Below are 22,176 nucleotides of genomic sequence, written 5' to 3'. Positions count from 1 at the left end.
TTTAAGGTGTGTACATTTCCATGCATATCGGTTTTTCTCTTGAAAACCCATTTGCTCCCTACTGCCCGAGATTCGGGGGGTAGCTCAACCAAGTCCCAGACTTGATTATCACGCATAGATTGCATCTCAGCATTCATGGCTTCCAGCCATTTCGCAGACTTCGGATCTGAGATAGCAGATTTGTAGTTAGCAGGTTCGTCATTAGACTCATCTACTACCAAGACTTCAGCACCTTCGAGATGCCAAAGGTATCTGTCAGGTTCTTTACGAGTCCTACTACTTCTGCGAACGCCTGTGTTCATGTCTGATTCATCAGCAACAATTTCTTGTTGTTTAGATGTTCCGACTTCATCAGCGGTTGTTGTTGGTTCTCGAATTTCTTCAAGATCAACCACCAACAACAACCGCTGATGAAGTCGGAACATCTGAACAACAAGAAATTGTTGCTGATGAATCAGACATGAACACAGGCGTTCGCAGAAGTAGCAGGACTCGTAAAGAACTTGACAGATACCTTTGGCATCTCGAAGGTGCTGAAGTCTTGGTAGTAGATGAGTCTAATGACGAACCTGCTAACTACAAATCTGCTACCTCAGATCCGGAGTCTGCGAAATGGCTGGAAGCCATGAATGCTGAGATGCAATCTATGCGTGATAATCAAGTCTGGACTTGGTTGAGCTACCCCCGAATCTCGGGCAGTAGGGAGCAAATGGGTTTTCAAGAGAAAAACCGATATGCATGGAAATGTACACACCTTAAAGCACGGCTAGTTGCGAAGGGTTTCACTCAAACTCAGGGTATTGACTATGATGAAACCTTCTTGCCCGTTGCTATGATCAAATCGATCAGGATATTGCTTGCCATAGCTGCGTACTATGACTACGAGATATGGCAAATGGATGTCAAAACCGATTTTCTCAATGGGCATCTCTCTGAAGATGTCTATATGGTTCAGCCAGACGGTTTTGTTGATCCAAAATATCCTAATAGGGTGTGCAGGCTGAATAAGTCCATTTATGGACTCAAGCAGGCGTCTCGTAGCTGGAATCTTCATTTTGACCAAAAGATCAAAGAGTTTGGTTTTGTCAAAAATGAAGATGAGCCTTGTGTTTACAGAAAGGCTAGTGGGAGCACTATATCATTCCTCATCCTGTATGTGGATGATATACTGATAATTGGAAACAGCGTCCATATGCTTAACGAAGTTAAACACTATTTGGGAACTTTTTTCACAATGAAAGATCTTGGAGAAGCAGCTTATACTCTAAGAATCAAGATCTATTGGGATAGATCTAAACGGCTTCTTGGGCTAACTCAAAGTACATACATAGACAAAATGATGACACGCTTTAAGATGGAAAACTCCAAGAAAGGAGGTGTTCCTATGATTAAAGGGACTGTGTTGAACAAATCGCAATCTCCTTCAACGAACATTGAAATTAAGCGAATGGAAGGAGTTCCATATGCTTCAGCGATTGATTCTATCATGTATGCTATGTTATGTACTAGACCTGACGTCTCACATGCTTTAAGCATGACTAGTCGTTATCAGCAAGCCCCTGCCATCGCCCATTGGACTGCTGTCAAGAACATTCTGAAGTATCTGAGAAGAACTAAAGATATGTTCTTAATGTTTGGAAGAGTAGAAAAAGAGCTCACTGTAAGATGTTACACTAATGCCAGTTTTCAAACTGACCGAGATGACTCTCGCTCACAATCAGGTTTTGTATTCACTCTAAATGGAGGAGCTATCTCATGGAAGAGCTCCCAGCAGAGTGTGGTGGCGGATTCAACCACCGAATCTGAATATATAGCCGCATCAGATGCTGCAAAGGAGGCTGCTTGGATGAAGAAATTCATAACCGACCTCGATGTGGTTCCAAGCATTAAGAAACCTATCGAGATACTCTGTGATAACACAGGTGCTATTGCTCAAGCCAAAGAGCCCAGGTCTCATCACAGGGCCAAGCACATTTTAAGAAAGTTCCACTAAATACGGGAAATTGTGGAACGTGGAGACATCGTAATAAGCAAAGTGAACACAGATCAAAACCTAGCAGACCCGTTTACTAAGCCCATGACTCAGGACAAGCATGATCAGCACATGGGTGCTATCGGGCTTAGATTAGCTAGCAGTATGTTTTGATTTAGTATTTGGATGTACGAACTTTTAACAGTTGTACTTTTGAATTCATTGTTGATTTACTAGTTAAATGCAATTCTGAATCCTATAACTGTGTTCGATTTTAATACGTTTAATCCATGAATCTTGCATTCTAAACTATCCGTAGTCGGTCAAACTCGTGGGAACGATTCTGAATTAAGACTATTCTGACTTTGGACTCAAGGAGTTGACTTCCAAATTCACAGACCTCATTGAGAATGACGTTGGATGTAACTCGCATCAAATCATCTTCATGGATCTTAGTCATAAGATGATTTGATATTGGTATACTCATTTAGTATCCTTTGACCTGAGATACATATTAGAACTTCCGTTTACCAAGGATTATTCTTTGATTACTGTCAACCGCTGTCGCGTAACTTCCAGTCATAAAGGCTTTAATTGGGAATAGTTCTGAAGTTCAGTGGGAGTTGTATGTAGTCGATATGGGATTCTGTACTCTTACATGATATGTAACAGTTAGACATTGTGGCACCCTCGTTGATTCAAACTGGTGAAGTGTAAGGCCTTACCCAAACTTACTGTGTGTTTGTTCGGACCACTTTGACTCTTGATCGAGAACAATAATAATTGAACACCATATGATAATGAACTTAATCCATGTCTCATTGATTCAATTCATGTCTTTTACAGAAAGGATGAATAACAACAATTACCATAAGTCTATTGCCTTGCGATAGAAAGTTGTTACTAATGGCAAGGTGTTTTGCTTAATGACTTTAAAGTGTCATACCTTGTTGGGGGCAGCCATGTGCAGCTAGAGCGCCGCTGACTGTCTGCGTTGAGGATTTTATCGAAGACCGTCCAAGTGGGAGATTGTTGGATTTATATGTACGGGTTCAATAAGTCAACACTGCTGACCGAGCTATGACCCGTAAGAGTTACACCTTGGGCAACAAACATTAAATCCACTTAACTTGGTTAACTGGTGACCACAAACAATTAACGGAACGAAATATATAATTATCTAGAATAATTATATATCCACGAAAAACGGGATTTATTATTATACGGGTTATAAATAATATAACGTTTAATTACTTATTTAATTAAACTTTGTTTTTTGTGCTTCGTATCGCATTTGGGCTTGAACTTATTATATTGGGCTTTGGGGCCTAATGATGATGATTATGATGAAATCTAGTAGGGACGACACTAGAAACTCATAACGAAATACTAGAATTGTTATCTCATTTTTTGTTGAACTTGTTGTATTTTGTCTTTTCGATGTTGTAATTTGAATTTCTTATGATGTACTTGACAATTCATATTATGAAATGAAAACGGTTTTGAATTAAATTATTGTCACATAATGTTATAAAGTCTTTGAGCAATCTCATTTGTCTCACTCTGATGTTTCTGCCATTGGTTGGGGTGTGACATCTTCCATTTGTACTTCTTAGTCTTCTTTTTTTCTTAAAACTCTTCTTGGGGCTCTTCTTCATCATGATCCGATTGGGGAGGTAATTCACCTGTCGGGCTATGAAATGATAGGTTTTGATATTGGGGTTTGGTTTGCGATACCCGTAACAGTCAGTAAGTTGTATAGTAGTTTGACAACCGTAAGAATCCGTTACTAAATAAGGGAGCCATCAGTATTCATTAATAAATATTTTACATAGTAGATCGAATTAGATAAAGATAAAATGTCAACTACGTTGAGCAGGTGACTTTGAGGTAAAAACAAAAAAACCAATTAATGAGGTTCAATAAAACTTGAGCTCAAGCTCAACCTCTTTTAATCTTGGCTTGGATCAAGTTTTTAGCAAACAAATCTCGAGAAACTCACGTACGACTTGATTTTTAACCAATGTTGTAAGAATCGCTAGGCACTAGTCAGTCGGTGGGGTATCGACTAGCGATTAATCGGGATTAATAGGGATTAGTCGGATTGTGATTTTTATATGTAATTTTTAGTTCTATATATACACACGCACTTTTATGTGTAGTTTTTTTAAAGTAGACATGTTTTAACCCCTCATTGACCCATTTTTTAAGTAATTTGCGACAATTTATAAGGTTTGGTCGAAATTGGGCTAAGACCTGGCTAAAATTTGGCCAGAATGGGACCGTTATTGACCGCCTAACAATTAATCGGTGAACCTCCAATTAGTGATTAATCAGAAGCTAGTCGGGGTTTTTCAACCATGTTTTTAACTAAGAGATTGCTCAAATTAGGAGTGTGCAAAGTCGGTCAACCGTTAGTTATGGACCAGTTTTGGTTAATTATCCAATGTATTTTCTGATTCTTTTATGTTTTGTTATATCTAAAAATATTTGTTTATGCCTTTGTCCCCCTGGCGTTTGACACGTTCGGCTCCTTGGTACCGGAGGCAGTTCGGTTCTTGTCTAGAGTTCAGCGTGTGGTCCATAGCAACTTTTCGACCCCTCAGGGGCGAGGCTTTGTTTTTAGTAGATTAGGGTTTTCTATTCAAAAAGGGATGGCGGCGCAGTTTGTTGCTCGTCTACCTGCGATCCTTATATAATTTGCCCTGATGATTCGAATGAAATTGATTTTTATTAAAAAAAAAATCTAGAAATTATTCTCGAAAACAAGCAAACTAAGACGAAACAAACACAAACCTTACACTTTTTTTTTTTTTTTTTCCAAATTAGCAATCATTTCAAATAGATTCAATTTACATTTTAAAAGCTAGAAAATCATAAAAACAGAAGGTCCGGTTCGGTTAAAATCGATTAAAGAAGACACATTAACCGTAATCATAACATAATGATCGATTAATTAGATTCACTTAACCATAACCCATCGGTTTTATCGGTTATAATTAATTTTGGTTAACGATTCGATTTTGGGTTATGGACTTATGGTTCGGTTTTTCCTCATAATTAATACAGGGGATATTTACCTATTATTTTTATTATTAAAAAACAAAAAATAAATAAGAAAAATATAGAAACCTAATTGACCTCCTCCTTCCCACCACCATTAAGTCCTTTGGGTGTGTTTGGGATTCCTTCTAAAAAACAACTTATTAACTTATATAAGTCACAAGTTATAAGTTACTAAGGGGTCGTTTGTTTACCTCTTAATGGTTCAGACCTCTTACCGGTTCAGCACTTAATGGTTCAGACTGTTTGTTTCACGAGTAGATGTTCGAATGGTTCAGACACTTGCCTCTGATTGGTTAAGATTTATACATAGTCTGAATTTTTAAGACCTCTAATCTGAATTGGAAAAACATTTGCCTCTGAACGCTTAAGCATTATACAAGCTCTTAATGGTTCAGATCTCAAACTGGTTTAGCACTTAACCATTCAAATGTTGCCAAACAGCCCCTAATACTAACTTCTCATTTTTAACTTCTCAACATACAAAAACAACTTAAATAAGTTAACCCAAACACTATAAAAACAAGTTATTAACTTTTATGAGTCAATAAGTTATAATAAGTTATAAGTTACTCCAAAATAAGCTAACCCAAACACCCTCCTTGTCCTTGTAAATTGTATTTTGTAACGATCACCGGCCTTTCGATTCATCGTCTTATTCGTGTGTGAATGCTGTTTGGTGTAGCTTAATCTTTCTTCTGGTACGTTCTATCTCTACTTTTTTTTGGGATTTATTTTTCATCATGGGTTTGCAACGTTGAGATGTATTCTGATCACCAAGTGTTTGATAAAAGTCCCCAATGAAAAACGAGCTATAGCTGCCCTGTGGGCTTGTTAGTTTTCTGTTAACACATCATTTCTTGTTATTTTGTTGATCTGAACCAAAACTGTTGGCTTATAACTTGAGAAATCTACAGTCCTATTTTTCTTTTTTAAACCAAAAAATATATATTCTGGCAATTCTATATGCAACCACTCGGACTGAACCAGAGGGTTTAGTTTTAGGGTTAATCATTAGTACACAGGGTTTAGCTTGTGGGTTTAGGGTTTAGGTTTAGGGTTTATAGTTCAGATTTTACGGTTTAGCTTAGGTTATAGCGTTATTGTTTAGCTTTAGGGTTTAGGATTTAGGGTTTAGGGTTAAGAGATCCTAGTTGGGGTTCGACGAGCCGGTTCCAACGCCGTTGGAATGAGTCCAATCGGAGTTCGTTTGAGTAGGTTCCTCACTGTTCCCCACTTTTTAGTGTTCCCCAATGAACCCTCCCCTACGACAATAATGTTATATATATTGTAAACATTTATGAATGGAACAGAGGCTTGTTTGGTTGTTACCATTCAGTTGTTTTGGCAGAATGGAAACATCAGAAACTCAATCTGAAACAAAAGCGAATGTTGTCCAGCTTTTTTCGCATTTCATGGCAAGGTTCGTATGGTGCTTTCTGTCTATCCAGCTTCATATTCATTGCACATTCTATATAATTTAACTAGTACTTATATAACAACTATGTAATCGAACACGGTTTTTTTCATGGTGTAGGGTTGCAAAATTTGAGGATCTTGCTGCTGCAGGGAATCGATTTCTAGTTAATTTTCGTCAAGCGCTCGGTGAATTTCCTTGTTATTTTCAGTTGTTACGCAAATAGTAGCATGAGTTTTTTTTTTTTTTTTTTTTTTTTTTTTTTTGTAATATTTAGTTTCCATATTTGTATGCAGAGTTCATCAGAAGACCCTCTATTGATAAAACATCAACGATCTTTGAGAAGGTGATTAAAGCTAATAATACTGATCGGATTCAGTCTTACATTAATGCTGGATATGTTCATCCTTCCAGTAGGGCTGAAAATCTCAACAAGTGTAAGCGATTGTTAAATGTTTCAACTTTATGGTTTTGCCTATTATAAATCGTTTGACTTTATAGTCACATTTTGCATATTAGCATCGTACAATTGTCCCCTGCCCCGAATAGTTTGCAGTCCCATGCTCGTGTTATATACAAGCCTTTTAATATTCATTTGCTACAAATGAACCTAACGTTCAGCGAACCGTTCGTGAACCGTGCGGCGGGAAGTTCGTTTGTGTATGTTCGTTTAATAAGTGAATGAACACGAACAAGAAATTTCGTTCGTTTAGTTAAGCGAACGAACATGAACAGGGGCCGCGTTCGTTCATTTATGTTCGTGAACGTTCGTTAAGGTCTTCGTTTGTGTTGAATAGTTTATTAGGGTTTTGAACTTTTATTTTTTATTTAAGTACATCAAAATTCCCACTAATAAATTATTTATTAAATAAATATAGTGTATTACGTATTAGTGTTACTCCTTACTTGCTGGAAACCCTAGTTAAAAAATGGCGTTCCCACTCTCATTCCAAGCAGAGGCAACGCGACTACTTCCCCGCTCTCATTCCAGTCTCCGATGTGTTCTTTGTCATTCTCAGTACAAGATAGGGGTGGTTTGTGTTCGTTTATGTTCGTGATTCGTGAACGCTTGTTTGTGTTTGTTTTCCTTCGTTTGTGTTCGTCTGTGTTCATGAACGTTTGTTTGTGTTTGTTTTGTCCAGTACCTTAAATTAACAAACAAACACAAACAAAAAATATCATTCAGTAAGTGTTCATGAACACATTATTTCCGAAAGCCAATCATTTCACTTAATGGGCTTGACCTTTATATCTTTTTTGCCTTTGGTGATGTGCATACAGAAGTGAATACAAGCCATGTTCAACTGTTGAATATTACAAGTAAAGGTAACTTTCTTACCAAGAAATCTTGTGGACTTGAAATCAATAATGCCGGTGTATTTATAAATGATGATGATGATGGGGAAATGCGTAATTTTAACATGGCAACACTGCACAACATGTTGCCATTTTGATTGTGAAGTACATGGCTAGTCCCTATGGTTTCCCAAAAAAATTGGATTTGGTCCCTAGCTTTCCAAAAGTACACGGATGGTCCCTGTGGTTTGCACTTTGCAACGTATTTAGTCCCCAACTTTTGCCAAAAGTACATGGATGGTCCCTGTGATTTGCACTTTGTAACGCATTTAGTCCATAACTTGGATCTCCTGAAACCTTTAGATTTGTTGGTTGGGGACTAAATTCGTTACAAAGTGCAAACCACAGGGACCATCCGTGTGCTTTTGAAAAGCTAGGGACCAAATCCAAAATTTTGGAAAACCACAGGGACTATCCTTGTACTTTACTCGATTCTATATATTCAAAAGAAAACTGTTGCATTTACACCGAACAAGTGTAGCTTATAACCGCTTTTTTTTTTACGTGTGTCACAGCAAAATATATATTTTCTGACCGTGTTTTTTTGTATAATTATGGAACCCAGCAAAAGATATTATCAATGAACTTGAATTCCTCGTTGAGGATGTACAGCTGGCCATTGAAGCTGCTGTAAGCGAATCTTCACAAGATTATCATACTGATTTGGATCTTGAAGCAGCTACTTGTAGTGAGGTAGCTTCATGTTGTTTAATTCACTGTGTGCATTTCAACCGTGTAATGTTTTTTTTTTTTTTTGTCTATTTATGAAGAACAACAATCATAACATTGATTTTGAAACTATTGTAGGAGGGGAATGTCTCGTTTGTCCCCAAGAAACCTGGAGACGTTGATTATGCAATTATGGTAGCAGTAGTATATAGCATGGTTAAACAGGATTATGTGATGCAGGTATAACGCTCCGTTCTTTATTACCAGATCATAAACTTTTTGCACGAGGGTAGCGGGTACTCGGGTAGGGGTATAATGGGAATTTCACAGCGTGGTTACGTGTGCAGGAAAAGATTGTTTCTTCGCTTAGTTTAAAGACATCATCAGGAGAACTAGAGAGCTACTGTTTGATGTGGTCGCTGCACCCCTTTGTGAATGATGAGATTATGCATCAAGCTTGGAGCCTGATTTCATAGTTCTTTGACTCATTTTATGACATTTGGCGGCAGATACGAAGCGGAATCTTTAGGTTGTGAGTTTGAGTATCCTTTTAAGGATGCGGAGGTGAAAGTTTCTTTTTTCTTTCGGAAGAATATTATTATTTTTTTTAAATACACGTTTTTGATATGTGGAACTGAACCACGGTCACTATATTGTGTTTTGTTGTAGCTTTGATTTTTGGATTGTGACGTTTATGATAATTAGTAACGTGTCGTGAATTAACAAGGTCTCCTCCTATGTCAACACTGATTCACACAAGTTGTCATAGAAGAGACATAAACTAGTCGACGAGCTCAGAGATCGGCAACCACACCTTAAACTTCTAACCTTCATTGACTTGTGTGGTTTGATTTGCTATCGTAGCGAGTTTTTTGACGCACATGTTATAACGACACGTCAAATCACTCTAGCGAAGCATCCAACATTGCAAATTTGAATGTCAACCAAATGCATAGAACATCCATAAATCTAAAATCTATAAATAAATTATAGACGAATAAAACATTTAAAAATCTGAAATATGACACTCATCTTCAATTCCTTTTATTTATATAGCTAGCTTACGTGTGTTACTTGCAAGAGTAAACTGCCAGAATAGTCCATGAGATTTGGTCACTTTTACCACATTAGTTTAAACCTCAAACCTTTTGAATCTGGGTTCATGTGGTTTTAATTTTGTTGCTATTTTCATATAAAAGTAAATCTAGTCAGATTTTTCAGTTAATGTCCAGTTTTTTTTATTTTTTTCCTTCTTTTTAATGAAGGACAAAATGATCAGATTTTTTTAATTTGTTATAATAAAATGTTAAAAGACCATTTTGCCATTTATTAAAAGGGAGGAAAAGACAGAAAAACTGGATGTTAACTGGAAAATCTGACCAGATTTTGATTTTGAATGAAAATGACAACAAAATTGAAACCACAGGGACCCAAATTCAAAAAGTTTGAGTTTTGGACTAAAGTGGTAAAAGTGACCAAAACTTAGGGACTACTCTAGTTGCAAATAATCGTTTATATAAATAAATGACTCATGTACCATAAACAAACCAAAAAAATTAACAAATTGAAGTATGACACTCATTTCAATCCCTATTATTTGTATAACTTTTGAATGTTGTTGCAAATAAGCGGGTATAAATAAAACGACTTATGTACCATTAAACAACAGAAACACATATGGACACATCATCCTCTACAACCTTTCTACTCAAGGGTTACAAGTAGGGGTGTTCATAAACAAACGAAGCGCTTAAACCTTAACCGATTTGACTAGTTTAATTTATATAGGGCTCACTTTTAATGAATTAACGATTTATGGTTTTAAACTTTGAACCGACCGTTTAACATTTATTACTTAAACACTTTTTTTTTCATTATTGGGATATATACACACACACAACAATCTCTATTGGTACTTGAATTTTAAGAGCATTCACATTGGAGCCCCCATCTCCATCTCTACCTCTATCTTGCACACAATACTTATTTTATTATTATTTTTTTCTAGCCTATACACTTACATTATTAGTATAGAGAGTTGAATACAACCCTCTAAATATAGAGGTGTACCTTTGGTCTCTATAATTTTCTATATTTTAGAGATTCAAATGTAGTGGTTATTTTGTTGTTTCTCTACTTTCCTCTCTATATTATATAGAATGTCCATGTATAGAGGCTCTAATGAGATTGCTCTAAAGTTGCTAAACCATCAAACCCTCAAAAAAGTCAGGTTTGACCAACCCAACCAACCAACTCAATTTTGTTTGACTTTTTTTCAAAACCATTGTTAGAGGTTCGGTTCAAAAATTTTGACGCAAGCAACCGAACCGCAACATGTTTAAGATAAGCCTAAAGGGATGCTGGGATAGTGGGATAGTAGTCTATTGATGATTTATTCAGAAATTTAATTGAAATGTTCTTTTAAAGATGTCTTCGAATTAAGGAGGCAAAATATTTGTTTTTGTCTTCTTATTTTGAAAATGCAGCCACATGATGTTGCAAAAATTTATTTCTAGATAGAGTAAACTGTAATTTTATTCCCTGAGATTTAGTCCAATTGGTACTCTGACCCCCTAATGAAATAATTACAATTTTACCCTCCAATGTTTGGTGTTATGTCGCAAGTTTACCCTCTGCCGTCAAATAAGTTAACAGATCTGTTAAATGGACTGTGAAATGACTATGTTACCCTTTCATATTACCCCTATGGTTTGTTCTACTCTGCAATATTACCCCCTCTCTCATAAGCCCTCCACCACCACTATTAACCACCACTGCCACCACCTGTCACCACCACCATCTCCCCTACCAACCATCATCACATATTCAAACATTATCAAAAAGTGTTGAAATACCCACTTCAAACAACCATTACAGAAAAGAACCAAAAAGATAAGTGGGGTAGCATACCCATTTCAAGAATCTTTAAAAACATAATAAAGATTCAAGATTCTATCTTTCCCACTTCAAATTTTGCAGAAAGAAAGAAACATTACCGTGACTTATACCCAATTCAGAAGAAAAGAAGAAAGAAACATTATTGTGCCTGAATACCCAATTCGAAAGTTAGGGTTTCGTTTACTCTAATCGATTAAATCAAACCACCTTCAATCCCATATCATCATCACTCCAATCGATTATATCAAAGATGTGTGTAGATCTGGAATGTGAAGGTGCAGATCGGAGGGGTGTGTGTGTGTGTGTGTTTTTGATGGCTGAAGGTGCAGGTGGGTTATCACCCCAAAATGGGTGATGGAGCTCGGTGGTGGTGGCTGGTATAGGGTGTGGTGGTAGTGGCGGTGGTTGTGGCTGGTGTAGCGTGTGGCGGCAATGGTGGTTTTCGATAATGGTGGCTAGGGTGAAACGGTGGAGATGGAGATGGTTGTGGTGGTGAATGGCGGTGGTAGTGGTGGTGCACTTCACTGGATTTACATGAACATCTAGTACTTCTTTGCCCAGATCTTGATCGCAAGTCTCACCAGGTAAACTTGCGACATAACACCAAATGTTGAAGGTAAAATTGCAATTATTTCATAAGGGGAGTCAGTGTATCAATTGGCCTAAACCCCAGGGGTAAAATTACGGTTTACTCTTTTAGATATTTTTCTAGTCATGAATTGTTTGTCTTCTTCTTTTGAAAATGCAGCCACATGATGTTGCAATAATTTATTTTTAGATATTTTTCTAGTCATGAAATAGTTGTAAAAACTAGGAACTTGAAAAACCATAAAAAAAAATAATTAAAGTAGTTTTAAACGAGTGTAACATAACATAGGAACTTGAAAAACCAAAAAAAAAATAATTAAAGTAGTTTTAAACGAGTGTAACATAACATGTGGGCTCCCATATCAATAATAACAATAACATAGTGCTTTCCTAAAATAGACTTTCTAACTAAAATTTTTATTATTTTTTAGATACTTTAAATATTTAAATAAGATACACATTGCAAGAGAAAAAAAAAAAACACATTGTAAAAGAAAAAAGACAACTGAGTAGGTATTTTAAAGATTTACTTACATGGATTGTTCATTTGGTATGTATAGATTAGTGCCGTTCAAATCATCACCGTTCGTCGCTCGCTCAACGCTCGCTCGAAAATTGCTTGAAAAATGCTCGTTTGATTTGACGTTCGATTGTAAACGAGCCGCTCCGCTCAGTTCGGTTTGTAAACGAGCCAAGCATGAGCAAAGGTCCGCTCGGCTCGGTTCGGCTCAAATCATTATTTTTAATTAGTTTATATATACATATACAGGTAGAGGATCCTGTAAAAAAGGCCTAAAGTGTGAGAAAGATAAGAAAGAATCTCAACCATTAGATCTTTTGATCTAATGGTTGAGATCAATAGGGACCAAAATGTAAAATATTTATATTAATTTGGATTGAATTGAAATATCTAGGGGCAATTGTGTCTTTTTATCTTCATTTTGTCAATCAATTCAATCCAAAATCCCTGCAATTTCGTTCTCTCTCTATCATACGTTCCTAATTTCTCTCTTTCTCTCTCTTTCTTCTTCCATATTCAGAACATAATCCCTGCAAACATCACGAATCTGAAGATCAAACATCAATATGAAGATCAAACATCAATCGGAAGCGGACCGGCAGTGGTTGGGTTCGACGACGGCGGGTGGTTGGGGTAGACGACAGCGGCGGTTGGGAACCATGAGATTTTACTGTCGGGTGGTTGTGTTCGACGACGGCGGTGGCGGACCGGCAGTGGTGGTGCCAGCAGCGGAGAAGAAGATGATACAGAGATGTAAGGATTATTGAATGGTGTTATTTTTTACTGAATGGTGTTATCTTTTATGAATTGTGTTATTTTTTACTGAATGGTGTTATTTTTTACTGAATGGTGTTATTTTTTACTGAATGGTGTTATTCTTTTCTGAATGGTGTTATTTTGTTTCTCAATGGTGTATTTTTCTTATTCTGAATGGTGTTATATTTATTTACTGAATGGTGTTATATTCTTGTACTGAATGGTGTTATATTATTTACTGAATGGTGTTATTTTTGTTTACTGAATGATGTTATTTTTTGTTTACTAGATGGTGTTTTTTGTTTCTGAATGGTGTTATTTTATTTCTGAATGGTGTTTTTTGTTTACTGAATGGTGTTATATTATTTTGTAAAAACACCATGAATTGAACTATGAATTTTTTTAAAACACCATGTCATGAACATGCTCTGATTCTGTGAATGATGAAAAAAAACTTAAAATGAATGATGTTATGGACGGTTATAATTCCTTAAATCAAGGATTTTCTCTCTCCAAATCCTTAAATCAAGGATTACCATATTTGAATTTGTTAATGCATTTACAATCATACCCTTTTCAATTAATTTAGATCTAATGGTTGAGATTCTTTCTTACCTTTCTCACACTTTTGGTCTTTTTTACAATAACTCCACCCTACATATACATATACACATACATATATAAACACGTATATACACAAATATAAATTATACATATATATACACACACGCACCTATATATATACACACACATTACACATACGTATATATACTTAAATATAAATTAAATTTATAGTTTTATATATATCACTATATAAAAATTTACAACTATATCTATACGTAGTAGCCCAACCACGCCAATAAAAAAAATAATATCAAATCTAAAAGTTAAACCCTAAACTGATAAACGACAGGCTGCTCATCGCCTCAATGTTTCATGTCGTTACCCTAAGTCGATAGTCTCCTACTCTCAATGTAATCGTTCGTGCAATATGTTCATCGCCTTATCGGCCACAACATTGTTATTCATAAGAAAAATATTATACCATGAAATGTGCATGTTTTTAAAGACATAAAAGCTTGAGACCAAACATTGTCACTATCTCTCAGCAAATTTAAATCGGGCGACACGGTTGTCCAAATAGCTCGAACTTCGCTCGACGCTCGCTCGGAATATTTACTGCTCGAAAAACGCTCGCTTGATTTAAGGCTAGGTTTTAAATGAGCCGCTTCACTCGGTTCGGTTTGTAAACGAGTCAAGCACGAGCAAAGGTCCACTCGGTTCAGCTCAGCTCATGAACAACCCTAGTATAGATTACAATTTTCATCCCTTATTTTAGGAATTTACATATTTGGTACAACTGCTTGTTTGATTGTAATACTTTTTGTTCTTTAGCACTAACTGACTTTAGACTTTTTGTTAATTTTTTTTTCAGTTTATCAATAAACGCTTGTGCCAAAACAACAAAGAAAAATAGAAAGATCTAAATATCTCCATCTTATTCATAGTCCCATAAAAGTTTGGTTAAGTGCCCCCGATTGTCCTACATGAAAAAAAAACTTTGGTGTGGCGTAGCCAATGGGAGAACAAGGGATGACGATGGAATTAAAATGAGAAAGGGGACGAAAAAGGGAAAGATTTTTATTTACCAAACAAATCATATTGGTATAATGTGTAAGTTCTAATCAGACTGATCAACCCTAAGAACATTTTTTTTTCCCTTTCATATTTGTTTAAGAAGAAGGAAGCAAGATTTGAAAGGGGGTTGATTTGTGACGATGCAACGGTTTGTTTTTGGGGTTGATTTGTTATAATAATTAAAAAAAAAACAAGAATAATATCAATATCTTCTTCTTGAGTTTCAAGAGAGGAGGTGGTGGGGTGTTTCAACGAAGATATAGAAAAGGTAGGAGGTTGTTTTCTTTTGAGAAAAATGTCCGGATAGTCTCTGTGGTTTCGCCTTTTTTCACCTATAGTCCCCAACTTTCTAAAATTACCTGAATAGTCCCCAACTTTTTATTTTTTGTTCCCGGATAGTCCCTGCGTCTAACTTCAGTTTGTTTTCTCTGTTAAGAAGGTGTGAAATGACAAAAATACCCTTTCCTGAAAAGACCAAACCATAGGGACTATCCGGGCATCTTCTTCATTTTTATTTATAAAACCCCACCGCCACACTTCATCTTCAACCTCCACTCATCATCGGCCCACCCCACTTCATCTTCTACCACATCACCATCACACCACCCACCAACCACCACCACCCCCACCCCAAGCCGCCACCACCACCAACACCAACACCAGATTATTCTTGAAATTAAACATGAAATATAATATCAAACCCAAATTAAAAGACAAAACAAAAACGATGAAAACAATGGTTCAGAAGCTACCGTAGTTTCTCCCTCAAATTCTCCCAAATTTCAACCAATTTCAATCGAAATCCTAACCAGACAATTAACTCCCATATATATCTTAATCCAACTCTGCTTACTCCGGAGTCACAAACAACTCTCGATCGACTTCTGTCCTCTATTCGATATGGAGTCCCAAACACCTCTAGACGCTCTCAAGTCTCAACTCGTTGCCTTGCTCTGTTACATCTTGCAAATTGATTCTGTTGAAGTATTACATGTGATGATGTTGTCTGTAATGCGCTGTAAAACTGATCAGAAGAGGGGTGACGTGCAACGATCGTGGTTGTCGGTGATGCTTGGTGGGTCGTTGTGGTTACCGGAAATGAGATAACGGTGCCGAATCGTATGCTAGGATTCAACTACTTTCGATTGAAAAAAAAATGCCACCTAAAGGAATGTTCTTTTCACTTCTGGTGTGGTCAAAATCATCTATTTTGCACATTAATTTTTTATTTAATAAATTTGAGGATGAATAAAGAAATTAGAGTGGAGGTGGTGGGTTGAAGGTTACAGTGGTGGTGGTGGGGATTGATGGTGGAGGGTGGAGGAGGGTGATGGTGGGTGGAGGTTGAAGATGAAGTGTGGTGGTGGGGTTTTATAAATAAAAATGAAGAAGATGCCCGTATAGTCCCTATGGTTTGGCCTTTTAAGGAAAGGGTATTTTTGTCATTTGACACCCTCTTAACAGAGAAAACAAACTGAAGTTAGACGTAGGGACTATCCGGGAACAAAAAATGAAAAGTTGGGGACTATTCAGGTAATTTTAGAAAGTTGGGGACTATAGGTGAGAAAAGGCGAAACCACAGGAACTATCCGGGCATTTTTCTCTTTTCTTTTAAAAAAAATGACAAGATTTTTAAGATCCATCCATGATAGACATATCATATGGGATTATTTACGCATATATCTTCACTATTTACGCGTAATATATTCAACGCGTTTTAAATTCGACGCGTGATAGACGGAGGTGGCGGTGGTGTTTTGTTTTCTATCACTCGTTATATATATTCATCACGGGTAAGATTGTGACCGCCCCGAGTGGCCTTATTGACAAGGAGAAGAGGCAATTAAAGGGAGAGAAATACAAATATCGCTTTTTAAAAAATCGAGTAAACTGCCATTTTGGTCCCTGTGGTTTGGTCACTTTTGTCACTTTAGTCCAAAACTCAAACTTTTTGCATCTGGGTCCCTGTGGTTTCAGTTTTATTGTCATTTTGGTCCAAAAATGAAACCAGGTCATATTTGTCTTATAAAATCCTGTAATTTTGTCATTTTCTTCAGGGGCAAATCAGGTCATATTTGCCTTATAAAATATGGTATTTATTAATAAAAAAGAAATGATCATTTTGCACATGCGGAAAATGACAAAATAGCAGGATTTTATAAAACACATATGACCTGATTTCATTTTTGGATCAAAATGGCAATAAAACTGAAACCACAGGGACCCAGATGCAAAAAAATTGAGTTTTGGACGAAAATGGCAAAAGTAACCAAACCACAGAGATTAAAATGGCAGTTTACTCTAAAAAATCACTATCATGTTTTAAAGACCCTAATTTACTAAAACTTATTTTACGTAAACCATTACAAAAAGTTATGTAAGTATTCCTAAACTAAATAGTGTTGTTCTGCAACCTCTATTTGTAACAAGTACTTTGTTTAGCGTTTTGCTAGTTTTTCAATGTATCATTGTTGTTCTAATAACTTATAGAGTTAATTACTATTTTCGTCCCTGTGGTTTGTCAAAAATCACTATTTCAGTCCACTAGTTTAAAAATTGCGATTTCAGTCCCTGTGGTTTCACTTTCGTAACCATTTCAGTCCACCTCCGTTAACCCCATCCATTTATTCTGTTAAGGAGTACACGTGAATTGACCATAATGCCCTTATTAATAAAAAGCAAAAAGATATCTAAACCATAGGGACGACAACAGTAATTAACTCATTTAGATATCTTTTTGTTTTTTTATTAATAAGGGCATTATGGTCAATTCACGTGTACTTAACAAAATTAATGGATGGGGTTAACGGAGGTGGACTAAAATAGTTACGAAAGTGAAACCACATGGACTGAAATCACAATTTTTAAACTAATGAACTGAAATAGTGATTTTTGACAAACCACAGGGACGAAAATGGTAATTAACTCTAACTTATATATGGTTTTATAACTACATAATCTATTCTTTTTTTCTTTTGTTACATTTAGTCATACTACGTGAAAATGTTTGTGACTTTTTTTACTTAAAATTAGTTTATGTTAAACGGGCAACGTTTTTCTATGTGTTACTTTATTGACTTCGCATGCAAGGGCGTAGCTTTGTGGGGGCGGCCGATCTCTCGAACTTCTCGCTCAGTAGTGGAGTGTATGTAATTTTTGTATAGAAATTTTTAGGTATATACATTTTTAACTCACCAGTTTTATAGAAATTTTTGGTATATAAGTTTTCGACCTCCGATCAGAAATCTTAAGTTTCTTCACTCTTCGGATGTGCCAACATTTTATCGTAGACGTGGAGATGTGGGCACCAGAAAAGACCGCATGTGATTCGCATAAAGTCTTAAAACACGTGTCGTGTAGCCAAAAGGGTTCGTCAAAGATGAACCAGAATCTCTGTCGGCCATCCCAAAGATCACACGTACGATGTTTTTCAACTTTTCTAAACAAAACCAAGTGCGATAATCGACATAATTTCACATTTTCATAAATTAGGTTCATCGTAATGCAAAAAGTAGAAAGCACTAGAAACATTCTACACAATAAATTATTCTTTTCAATATATTCCCATACCACGTAAGTCTTTTCTAGACTTTTTTAGATGCTCAAACTTTTGATAAAATAAAATATTCGTGTCTGCTAAAAGTGGAATGAAACAAAATTTAAGTAGAAAAATGAAAGAATTGATAAGTACTTTTATATAATGGATGAAAAATAATCAAATATAGTACTTAGGAAAGAAAAAGATGTATGGTTAGAAAACGGTTTTATGTATCAAAGTTATAATAAAGTATAATTGTAGTTATGGTTCTATAAGGGCATTCAGGGCGCCACGTTATAAAGCCTTCGTCACGCGTTAATGGACGTGATACACCGCCGCCGCCAACATTCATCATGCGTGGACTTCAACATGCGTGTTAGCTACCACGCGTTGATTTTTGAAGATTATGACCGTTTGGGGGGAGGAGAATTTAAATATATATATATATATATAAAAAAAACCTTCTATTGATGCTATATATACTCATTGAAGAGGTATGGTTCCAATTCCCTGCCTACATGGCAGGGACCACACCACTTTTGTGCACACAAGGCATCCATGTCAGCAAAGATTCTAGAAACTTCTGGATGATTCGCAGCTGGCACCAAAGATGCTCTATCCGACATAAAGGACAACACGTGTCACCACTCGCAGAATGCCACATAGGCCTGCGACAAATCAGGGAGCAGAGCTGACAGTACCAGTACGAGGTAGCCAACGTAGGCGAATGAAAGAACGCCACGTGTACCACTACACTTGCCATGATAGAACAGACCAAGAGGATATTCCTCTTGGTCGGACAGCTGGCACGCGCCTACAGCTGGCACAGCTGCTCCTTCCTTCTTCACCCTCCGGCTATAAATAGGACCCTTCATCATTCAGGTTCAGGATCTTTTACTCTCTTTACTCACCTTATACACACACTATTTATTTCCTCTCAGAACAGTACTTATTCTCACGCCGGAGCCTGGTTAAGAGGGAAAACCCCCTTCTCCCCTCTTAACGAGACTAACGGTGTTCACTGTTTTGCAGATCTCGAGCCATCAATACGAGTAGAAGAAGAGGTTGAACCCATTAGACGAAACAACCCCACTGATTATCCTTGTGTTAACCAGTGTTTCAACATTGGTGCCATCCGCTTTTTTGCAAAACCATTCTCACCTCTTTTCTTTTCTAAAAAACACTCGTGAAAATGGCAGAACAAAATCATTCACACCCAGTCGACGGAGAAGTCTCTTCCTTTGAACTCGTTTCGGACACGGCACACGTCCAAAGGGGTCAAAGGAACGAAACCATCCAAGAGGGTCAGCTGAACAACGATTTTCCACCCATCTTTGGAAGTGCATCCAGGGCTGGCAGCCAAACCACAACTGGACCCACTTTCCAAACACCAGCAAGAATCATCACTCAAACAACAAACGGAGCTGCTTTCCAAACCCCAACGGGGGTACTACACCAAACACCTCCGCCGATGCAGACTCTAAGCCATGGAGCAGGCCCCTCTGCTCCATCGGAACAGGCACAACTCAACTATTTTGCACTTTTAGGGCTACCCGAGGGAAAAACTCTGGCTTCCTGGTATGCCGAACAGATGGCGTCCATAAACCTCGTTTATACGCAGCTCAGTGCACAACAAGCCCTGCTCCAAGCTGTTGATGCACGGAATGTCTGTTGACTACGTCTACAAGAAGTCTAGGTCAAGATTGGTCAACAGGGGGTCAAAATGTAAATATTATGTAAAATAGAAGTCGGTTCGCTTATTTGTCAGTGTTTCAATCTGGACCGCTTATTTGTCATTGTATCAGTCTGGACCGCTTTTATGTCTTAGTTGGGATCGCTTATAGTGCAAGTGATCAGGTCCGCTCATATGGCATGTCATATGAGCGAACCAGGAAGTCTATATATAGGATTGTCGTCTGAGCGGTTCATAGGGATGTGTGTGTGCTTAGGAGCCGAAACTCTGTCAAAATTCATTCAGAAAGCTAATAAAATCAGTGGAATTGAAAGGACAAGCTGTTGTAACTTCATTTACGTTGATTCCGCCTTCGTACTTAAAGATGAGCTACTCTGACTGACGTTTTAGGGTCAAACAACGGTCCAACACAAGCGCAAGCTAACCAATCAGCATTCGTAACTCCACAACCAAGGTCTCTAAGTACACACACGGTTCAGCAGACAAATGCGTGGAACTTACGTCCAGAAAGAGGACCAGCGCAAAATATAAGAAGACCCAGCGTGCATGACACGCGCGACACTTATGCTGAAACAGAGAGCAACTTCGTGCAAAACTCCAACCTACAACGAAGGCTGATCCAAACCCGTTTGGGCGCGCGCAACATGAATACAGAATGGGACGAAGAAGAAAACGACCCAACGTACAAGGAGGAATCCATAGTGTTCAGCAGACTTCACCCGGAACACGAAGCATACAAGCCAACCAAGCGCACGGGGTACAACCCAAAAGCAGTGCATGATTACACATTGAGCTATCGTCCTGCGGACATGGCCGAAAATTCAAAATTCATCCCAGAAATCGCCTGCACGGCCATCGACAAAACGAAATTACCACACAACGTGGGTAAGTACAACGGGTTGACAGACCCAGACGATCACCTCCAGGTGTTTAAGGGCGCAGGGGCAACATGCGGATGGAACTTACCAACATGGTGCCACCTGTTTGCTCAGACGTTCGTCGGTGCGGCGCGCATTTGGTTCGACAACTTACCAGCAGGCAAAATCAAATCATGGGTCGATTTTCGAGAGAAGTTCCTAGCACACTTCTCTCAGCAGCAAAGACAAGCCAGAGACCCTGGTGACTGTTTAAACATATGGAGAAAATACTACGAGAACGTAGAGGATTTCATCACACGATACAACAAAGAATGTTTGGAGATCAGCGACATACCAGAAAAGATGATGCGCGCGCACTTCATGAGAGCGGTCAAGTGCGATGATTTGGTTAAAAGAATCAAAGGGCGAGACGGAGGACCCAAAGATTGGGAAACCTTCGTAGAAGCAGCCAAAACAATCGCGCAGACAGACAGGCAGTTGACCGGTGACGATCACCGTCAGCGCGTGCACAACCATAATGATCGACACAACAGAAGGGGCAGAAATCAACCCTGGAAGGCTTCTGGGCACAGAGAAAGAAGCCCTCCACGGGAAGACGCACGCCATACAATCAATCAAATAGCCCATCGAAAAGAAGTAAAGCGAGAAAACAGAGAAAAACAGTGGACTCCACTGACCAAAACACCTCCTGAAGTCTTGGCCACAGAGAACCATCAGTTCAAACCACCCTTGCAGATGCGCAACAAGAGAGGCCAAGACCCAAATCTCTTCTGTGAATTCCACAAAGATACGGGCCACTTAACCGACGACTGTTTCAGTCTAAAGCAAGAAATCGAGAGAGCCCTGAGAGATGGAAAGCTCACTCATTTGGTCAAAGGCGGAAAGCGCGATTACCGATAAATACAAAGAAGAGATGAGGGGCCAGATAACAAAAAGCTTAGAAAGCTAGAAACCCACATGGTGCAGGAGGTCCACGAAGACCAAGGAAAAACTACAACAAGCGCGCGCAGGATGATTCATGGCGCGAAAAGCAAGTTATTTTTCCAGTTGTTAGAGGAGGTCCGAGAGAAAAGCGACCGATAGTCATTGCAGGGGTGATTGGCCACTACCAAACAAATTACATCTTCATTGATCCGGGGAGCACCGCGGATATCATATATGAACAATGCTTCAACCAATTTGATCAAGAG

At 37.9% G+C, this 22,176-nt stretch overlaps 2 protein-coding genes and 1 long non-coding RNA gene across 5 annotated transcripts; all 3 read left to right on the top strand.

Moving 5' to 3' along the window:
* The first annotated feature begins 5,592 nt into the window (after window positions 1-5,592).
* LOC110894829 lies at window positions 5,593-9,178 on the top strand. Of its 3 annotated transcripts, none has more exons than XM_022142062.2 (8): window positions 5,593-5,736; window positions 6,387-6,458; window positions 6,573-6,640; window positions 6,749-6,889; window positions 7,737-7,778; window positions 8,374-8,501; window positions 8,616-8,717; window positions 8,825-9,178. In XM_022142062.2, exons 2-8 carry the CDS (start codon window positions 6,388-6,390, stop codon window positions 8,951-8,953), a joined length of 681 nt encoding a protein of 226 aa, XP_021997754.1. In that variant the 5' UTR covers window positions 5,593-5,736; window position 6,387; the 3' UTR covers window positions 8,954-9,178. The 3 variants fall into 3 exon arrangements, 2 of the variants coding, with proteins under 2 accessions (XP_021997754.1, XP_021997755.1); XR_004875398.1 differs by having other exon boundaries at window positions 5,614-5,736; window positions 7,734-7,778; XM_022142063.2 differs by lacking the exon at window positions 7,737-7,778.
* A 1,798-nt stretch (window positions 9,179-10,976) lies between these two features.
* Window positions 10,977-13,407, top strand: LOC118484976. Its single transcript, XR_004875397.1, has 2 exons — window positions 10,977-11,959; window positions 13,004-13,407. It is a non-coding gene; the product is annotated as an uncharacterized LOC118484976 (long non-coding RNA).
* A 7,345-nt stretch (window positions 13,408-20,752) lies between these two features.
* LOC110892824 lies at window positions 20,753-21,886 on the top strand. Its single transcript, XM_022139967.1, has one exon. It carries the CDS (start codon window positions 20,753-20,755, stop codon window positions 21,884-21,886), a length of 1,134 nt encoding a protein of 377 aa, XP_021995659.1.
* Window positions 21,887-22,176: the final 290 nt, after the last annotated feature.

Source organism: Helianthus annuus, chromosome 12 (genome assembly GCF_002127325.2).
Source record: "Helianthus annuus cultivar XRQ/B chromosome 12, HanXRQr2.0-SUNRISE, whole genome shotgun sequence".
Taxonomy (NCBI): domain Eukaryota; kingdom Viridiplantae; phylum Streptophyta; class Magnoliopsida; order Asterales; family Asteraceae; genus Helianthus; species Helianthus annuus.
This window is presented reverse-complemented; position numbering and strand designations above follow the sequence as displayed.

Excerpts from the sequence above, each read along its gene's own strand:
- LOC110894829 (XM_022142062.2), top strand. The coding sequence starts at position 6,388 with ATGGAAACATCAGAAACTCAATCTGAAACAAAAGCGAATGTTGTCCAG. Across the intron at positions 6,459-6,572 it reads TTTTCGCATTTCATGGCAAG|GGTTGCAAAATTTGAGGATC; the intron begins GTTCGTATGGTG and ends TTCATGGTGTAG. Across the intron at positions 6,890-7,736 it reads GGCTGAAAATCTCAACAAGT|TGAATACAAGCCATGTTCAA; the intron begins GTAAGCGATTGT and ends TGCATACAGAAG.
- LOC110892824 (XM_022139967.1), top strand. The coding sequence starts at position 20,753 with ATGAATACAGAATGGGACGAAGAAGAAAACGACCCAACGTACAAGGAG.